The 7927-nt window shown below is 45.1% G+C and overlaps 1 protein-coding gene across 1 annotated transcript; it reads left to right on the forward strand.

Annotated features, from left to right (window-relative positions):
- Positions 1–2400: 2400 nt before the first annotated feature.
- Positions 2401–4781, forward strand: LOC310667181 (vomeronasal type-2 receptor 26-like; the record flags this gene model as incomplete). The annotated part of the gene is made up of 3 exons (XM_083418900.1): positions 2401–2481; positions 3291–3417; positions 3880–4781. 3 exons carry the CDS (start codon positions 2401–2403, stop codon positions 4779–4781), a joined length of 1110 nt encoding a protein of 369 aa, XP_083275026.1.
- Between the last annotated feature and the right edge of the window lie 3146 nt (positions 4782–7927).

Consider the following 7927-nt stretch of genomic DNA (forward strand, 5'->3'; position numbering starts at 1 on the left):
GGGAGAAGTGACCCTTGCAGTGCCTTTCCCTTTGTTGAAAATATAAGGGCAGCAAAGACCTTAGACTCTACGGGTGTCTGAGTGAAAAAAAATGTATAAATTGAAGTATTTCAAGAAATCTAGCAACTCCATATAGGGCCCCAATATTCAACTTTTATGTGTGTGTTTTGTTTTTTTAAAAAAATTAAATTGTCTCTGTGCAGTCTTATCTGTGTTCATTCACCATAAGAGGGTATATAAAAACACCAAAGTGGATGGAATTTGCAAGCATGATTTTTACAATCATTTTCAGTTCATCTATGGCTCTTCTCCTATGCTGAGTAACCACATCCAAGAAGAGTTCTTTCACCGAATGTTCCCTGATGTGGCTCATCAGTATAATGGGATTCTCCAGCTACTGCTGCATTTCAGCTGGATGTGGATTGGAGTGGTGACTCTGAGTGATGACAACGGAGAGAGATTTGTACAAAACGTCCTTCCCATGTTTGCCGGAAGAGGTATTTGCTGCGATTATACAGAAACATTTCCCAAACTAACCTTTTCAGGTGAGTCTATGGAAATGGTGGAGGACGGTTCTAAAATAATCAGTGTTATTATGGGTAGCACTGCCAATGTCGTGGTTGTGATTGGTGAAATTCAGACCATGATGGCACTGAGAGTAATGCCCACCTTGGCAGAAACAATCAATATGCCAGTGGACATCAAGGCAAAAGTCTGGATTATGACAGCCCAGATGGATTTTACATCGTTTTCCTTTCAAAGAAATTGGGACATACGCTTCCTCCATGGTGCCATTTCGTTCGCAGTTCATTCAGCTAATCATCTAGGATTCCAGAAATTTCTTCAGAAGAGAAACCCTGTCACAGAAAGGGAGGATGGCTTCATCAGAACTTTCTGGGAAGAGGCATTTCTTTGTTCTTTTGAAAAGAAAGACAATGATCTCTGCACTGGGACAGAGAAGCTTGAGACTCTCCCTGGGTCTGTCTTTGAAAGGAGCATGACTGCCCACAGCTACAGCATCTACAATGCAGTCTTGGCAGTGGCACATGCTTTACAAAACATGCATTTCTCCAGATTCAAACACAGTGTAATGATGGATGAACTAAGAGGGAATAGGCTGGATCCACAGCCATGGCAGGTAATGTCCCTCTTTTTCTTGTTGTTGTTTAGTTGTTTAGTCTTGTCCAACTCTTCGTGGCCCCATGGACCAGAGCACGCCAGGCACTCCTGTCTTCCACTGCCTCCCGCAGTTTCGTCAAACTCATGCTGGTAGCTTCGAGAACACTATCCAACCATCTCATCCTCTGTTGTCCCCTTCTCCTTGTGCCCCCCATCTTTCCCAACATCAGGGTCTTTCCCAGGGAGTCTTCTCTTCTCATGAGGTAACCAAAGTATTGGAGCCTCAGCTTCAGGACCTGTCCTTCCAGTGAGCACTCAGGGCTGATTTCCTTCAGAATGGATAGGTTGGATCTTCTTGCAGTCCATGGGTCACTCAAGAGTCTCCTCCAGCACCATATTTTTTTCTTTTTCTTCTTACCCTCATCTTTCAGCATAGAAATGTGATAGGACTGCTATATCTTTCATTTTAAAACACTAGGGCCACATCTGCAACATTAAAGCACTCTTGTTTCCACCAAGGAATCTTGCAAACGGTAGTTTCTTAATGGTCTCCTCACAACTCTCAACTCCTTTAAGCAACTTTCCTTTCCATAATTCTCTGGGGGAAACCATGACTGTAACAAGAGTTCTTTAAATGTATGGTGTGGATGAGCTGTTAGAATTACTGTGAACAGAATCCTTGATCTCGACCTTGTGCAGAGTTGAAATGAATCTTCTCCACCTCTGCTGCCTTCTGGGATATCTTCCAGAGAATAAAAGGCTAAAAAGTAAGCCCTACACAGATCCAGAGTGGAGTCTCTTAGGCGGATGTATGTTATTTTCTACGCTTCCTTCTGGCAACCCCTGAAACCAAGCTGGCGCCAAACGTCCTGCTCTGCTTTCCTTTCAACGACATCAGCAAGCCTGAGAGGGAGTCTTGTCTTCTGGGCAGCCCAGGACTGTCCAGGCTTGCACCCGGTGAGGTCACTTCAGTGCTGCTAACACAGCGGGTTGACCTCACCCCTGGAGCCACACTCCATTGTTCTCGAGACAAACAGATGCCAACAACTGGAGGGAAATAATATCATCCTGTTATACATCTGTATCTTTCTAATACCCTCGTGGATTTCTTCCCTCTTCTCTTCACTAATTTAGCTCCACCAATTTCTGAGAGGCATCTCATTTAACAATAGTGCCGGGGAAGAGGTTTCATTTAGCCAGAAGGGTGATTTGGTAACTGAATTGGATATCATCAACTGGATCACATTCCCAAATGACTCTTTTTTCAGAGTTAAGGTCGGAATGATGAACCCTCAGGCTCCCCCAAGCAAGAGACTCTCCATTCATGATGATACCATCACGTGGCCCATGAGGTTCAACCAGGTAAGGTCCATTTCAGAGTGTCCCCAGACATTTCCTCAATGCTAAAAAAAGGGGGTCCACTATTCAAACTCTGAAACATCTATTCCAAGATGCAACTAGATGTGATTTAACTCACCTCCTGAAGAAGACAGGGAAACAACATTCAACTGAAAACAGCACAGGCAGTGGAAAGCTTAAAATGGCAAAATGTGATATAGAAAGAAATTGGATAGGTGGGCTTATTAATAACTGAATTTTAAAAAGAAAACAAAGTACAGAAGAACCTCCTCGCTGTTCTTCATTGTTACCCCAAACATTGCTGGAGCATAACATAACAACACCTTGTTTGGGTCTCTGAGATTCTCAGATAATGTTCAAAGGAGCCCACAGCTAAAAAATTAACATAGTTAGGAAGTGATGAAGCAAATGGCATCACCCAAAGTAATTGTGAGAAGAAAGGAAGACACCCAGAACCAGGAAACACTGGCAACTTGGATGAAGAGCAGAAACACCCAAGTACCTAAGGATGAGGTGTGAGCCAAAGTTCTCAAAGGCCCCATAAAAGTGGGCCCAGGGTGTTTGCGGCCTGCTCAGTGTTCAGCAGGGGACATTCAGTATCAGACAGTGGGAGGGCAATTGCTGTGAAGCAAACAACAGAAGAACCAAGGGCAGCAGCTCCTTGGGATGTGAATGGTCATCCTGATCTGATTGGCAGTTCAGACTTCCTGCCAGTGTGGGAAACGGGGGGGGGGGGTAAATTTGGCCCAATCTGAGGAACAGGTATGGCATGTTTAAGTCAGACATAACCATCTTCTTTCCTTTATGGACAGGCACAACCCCTTTCTCTGTGCAATGAGAATTGCCAATTGGGCTACAGTCGGACCAAGAAGGAAGGGAAGCTGCCTTGCTGCTATGATTGCATCCCGTGCCCAGAAGGGAAGATTTCGGATCAGAAGGGTCGGAGATTTTTTTATTTATTTTTGGGGTATACTAGTTATAAGAATTGTCAAGAATGATTCAGTACATGAAAATTAAAATAAGTAGAGAAGGAAGGAAAGAGAATGGTGTCCAATGATACCAGGAAGATGTACCTGTTTTGGAGCATAGTCTCATATGCTCATGGAAGGCAGAGGTAAGGATTTCAGCATAGCAGGAGATGATGGAAACAGGGAGAACTTATGATTGGTGATATCCAGGTGATGAACTTCTCTTATTTCAGTTGTAGTGAAGACCTGCATTGCTCTGGAATCCTAAGTAAATACAGCCCTCTTGTATATAGAAATAATTGGGCCAAATACCTATATATATTTTACCAGTACTGATCCAGCAGCCATCATTCAAGGCTTTCTGACCATTTGCCTTGATTTCTTCTGGGCGCAAAAGGCTTCACAAGTATAGTATAGTATTTTTCTTTTTCAGACATGGATGACTGTCTTGAATGCTATGAAGATCAGTATCCAAACAGTGACAAGGATGGATGCCTTCCAAAAGATAAAACTTTCTTGTCTTATGGAGAACCGTTGGGGATCAGTCTGGCCACTTTTGCTGTCTGCTTTTCTTCCATCACAGCTGCAGTGCTTGGAATATTCGTGAAACACAAGGCGACTCCCATAGTCAAAGCCAACAACAGGAACCTCACCTACGCTCTCCTCCTCTCCCTCCTCCTCTCCTTCCTTTGTGCTTTGCTCTTCATTGGCCAACCTAACAAGCTGACATGCATCCTACGGCAAACTGCTTTTGGCATGATCTTCTCAGTTGCCATTTCGTGCATATTGTCCAAAACCGCCATTGTGGTTCTGGCTTTCATGGCTACCAAGCCTGGCTCCAGCATGAGGAAGTGGCTGGGGAAACAACTGGCCAGCTCCATTGTTCTTTCCTGCTCCCTTATTCAAGCCACAATCTGTAGCATATGGCTGGCCACTTCTCCTCCTTTCCCAGACGTTGACATGCACTCAATGACTGAAGAAATAATACTAGAATGTAATGAAGGCTCCACTCTTATGTTTAATTGTGTCCTGGGATTCATGGGTTGGCTGGCCATTGTGAGCTTCACGGTGGCTTTCCTAGCTAGAAAGTTGCCTGACAGTTTCAATGAAGCCAAATTTATCACTTTCAGCATGTTGGTGTTTTGCAGTGTGTGGTTGTCCTTTGTTCCAACCTACTTGAGCACCAAGGGCAAATACATGGTGGCTGTGGAGATCTTCTCCATCTTGGCCTCCAGTTTTGGGTTACTGGGCTGCATCTTTACACCCAAATGCTATGTTATTTTACTGAGGCCTAAGCTGAACAGCAGGGAGCAGTTAATTAGAATAAAGAATTAAGAACTTTCCAGATCATTGTCAGTTGGATATGAATTAATTGAAAACATGAAGTTAATATAAACTGAGTTCCATATTTAAGTTTGTTCCTGGTTCATCATATCTCAATCAACCATGATTTATCCACACACATGGCATCTCATTCGTTTCCACTACTCTCCATGGTCTTGACAATCCTGTGAAACTGTGAAACCAGAAGGGGTATTTTGTGAGGTTATTAACTGGCATATAATTTCGCAGCGTACCCTCAATTATCTACACACCCAATATTCCACATCATAATATAAAATCCCCTTTGCCTCCTGATAATAGTTGTTCAATAGTCCTGTTAGATTTACTTGAGTGGATTGGGAAGAGTGATAAGGGATGCAAACTCATCCATTGGATACAAACTTTTTGACCCTGCCTTAATATATTAAAATTTATTCAGAAATTTTGCAAATATGCACAGGAACACATATGTTTGACTCATAATAAATACCTTGCCATCCCGCTCAGGGAAATCTTGCTGAGACCTGAACAAAAAGCAACTTGTTTTCTTTTGTAGAGTCCCAGAAGAACTACAGTTTATGAGTGACCCATGAACTACACCAGAATTACCCAATTTACCATAATTGCATCTCTTAATTCTTCTAGTTCTGTGGTTCCCAATGTGGGGCACAGGGGGGCAGTTTGATTTTTAAGGGGGGCAGTTTGAGAATGAATTATGAACAGTTAATGGTCTTTTAGGCTTCCTCCAAGCAAGCAGGAATTCACTTTTTGAATAATAAAAATTATATGTCACATGGAGGGGGGCCTCAAGATTTTAGAGATGCTTAGATGGAGCATGGCAGGGGGAAAGGTTGAGAACCACTTATCATATAACCACTGCTCTAGTTAGTAGGGAATTCAGGGGTCAGATGTGAAACTAAGAGCCAAGACTAGAGGATGCTATTAATACACTATCTACTGTGCCATTTGAAAATGGGGCCATAGAGACACGAGTCTCTGGACTCAGCTATACAGCGTGTTGCAAAGTGCATTGGGGATGATGGACTATGGCAAATTCAATCTATTTTGCAAGACTTTATCTACTTAGAAGCAGCTGTTCTACCAGCAAATTTCAATCATTTGTGACAAAAAGATAACAATCATTGTTTCTTATTTTTTAAATTGTCATAAGAATGCATAGGCAAAAGTCTATTTAATTGTTGGATTTGGTTATTGTTTCGTACCTGAGTGTAATCAGTTTTAAGGAGTTTTTTCAAGTTGTAATAAGAACAGTCAGTCCTCAGGTGTGTTTGTTGCTGGGAGCCCCCCAGACCCCAGGTTATATAGCCTGTATTCACACCTAGGTCATACCTGATAGGCCAATTCAAACTTCCCATCTAGAGCTGGATTGGACGGCTCCTATGGCCAATCAGATTACTACATTCTAAAATCCTACATGCCTATTATTCTTAGATCCCAGCTCCAGACATAACACTGAGACAAACCAGGCAGCCTCTGAAAACTGAGCTCTTTTGCTGAATCAGGGCCTTTCAGCTAGTGCATTTTTTTTCACCTAGTGCAACCCCCTCTTGTACCTATGCTGTCCCTAGTCTCCCCATTAAGGAGAACCAAGAGAGAGCTCTGCTGAAATATGATCGATATGTTTTCATCTTAGAGAATCCAGAATTCTGAGCAAGTTATTATTTCCCCTATAGTTATGTAATTATCTATAATTACTACTTCTCCAATTCCTTAGTGAAATATACTCAGAGTCGCAAAGTGATTTCATGCTCTTTATTCAGCTCATAGTGGTGAGGAGGATTGAATGAAAGTCCCCTCAAAATATCTGCTTTATATACATTATTTACACAATGGGCTGCACATGATTGGCTAATTCTGGAATTCTACCAGTCAGACTGCTGCAATTTGGATCCTATTGTTCTAGGACCAATCAGACTGCTGCAGTTTGGATCCTATTCAACTCAGTACATAACACCCCTCCCCTCTAAGTTCCAGTCCTGCCCGGGAGGTCGCATTCATAGTCCTCAAGGTACGCCGGCGGCCTACGTGTGCGTTGCGGCCTGTGGTGTTCCCTGGTCCGGGGTTCAGGTTCTGGCTCGTGTTCCAAGGATGCTGGCTGTGATGGGCCTGTTTGGTCTGGCGCAACCGGCTCACTCAGTCGTGGTTCTGGTTCCGGTGTCCTTTCGGCCTCGCGGGTCCTCTCTGTATTTACTGATTCTGCCTCTCCTGCTGGCCCCTCCTGCTCTATGGGCCTCACTGCCGCTCTGTTCCCTTGGGACTCCTCTGACCTTTCCTCCTCCTGGTTTTCTCCCGGGAATCGTCGCCGTATCTGGTCACAGTGGCGGCGCCAGCATTGCCCCCCATCTGTTAGCACCTCGTATGACACGGGGCCAGTGACCCTGGTGACTGTGGCGGGTACCCATGCTGGGCCTGCCCCAAAATTCTTTGCGTACACTGGGTCCTGGGCCTCGAAGGTCCGGGGGTTCCTGTCTTTCCCCACCACTACCTCATCCTGAGCTCTATCAGGGTGAAGGCGGTCCAATCTGATTGCAAGGCGCCGACCCATTAGTAGTTCAGCGGGGCTCCGGCCAGTCGTTGAGCTGGGGGTGCTGTGCTGTGCTAGGAGGAATGTGGCAAGGCGGTACTCCCAATCCCCTTGCGTCATGCGGCGAAGGGTGTCCTTGGTGGTCCGCACCATGCGTTCTGCTTGGCCATTGGTGGCAGGGTGGAATGGCGCCGAACGGATGTGGCGGATGGCATTCTGCGCTGTGAAGGTTTGGAATTCTCCTGACATAAATGCAGTCCCGTTGTCTGAGACAAGAGTGTCAGGGAGCCCGTGGGTTGCAAACAGCCTGCGTAGTACCCGGATGGCTGCGGATGTAGAAGTGGACGGTACCAGTGCGACTTCCAGCCATTTGGTGTAGGAGTCCACCACTATGAAGAATGTTTTCCCCTGAAAGGGGCCAGCGAAGTCCACATGCAGGCGTGACCATGGTGCTCGGGCAGACTCCCAGGACTGGACTGGGGCCCTTGGGGGATCTGGGCGGGATTCTTGGCAGGCCTGGCAGTGTTTGACCCAGGCCTCTATCTCTCCGTCGATCCCCGGCCACCACACATAACTCCTGGCCAGGGCCTTCATTCTTACTACCCCTGGGTGT

The sequence above is a fragment of the Podarcis tiliguerta genome, assembly GCF_965153285.1.
Source record: "Podarcis tiliguerta genome assembly, chromosome: 16".
Lineage (NCBI taxonomy): Eukaryota > Metazoa > Chordata > Lepidosauria > Squamata > Lacertidae > Podarcis > Podarcis tiliguerta.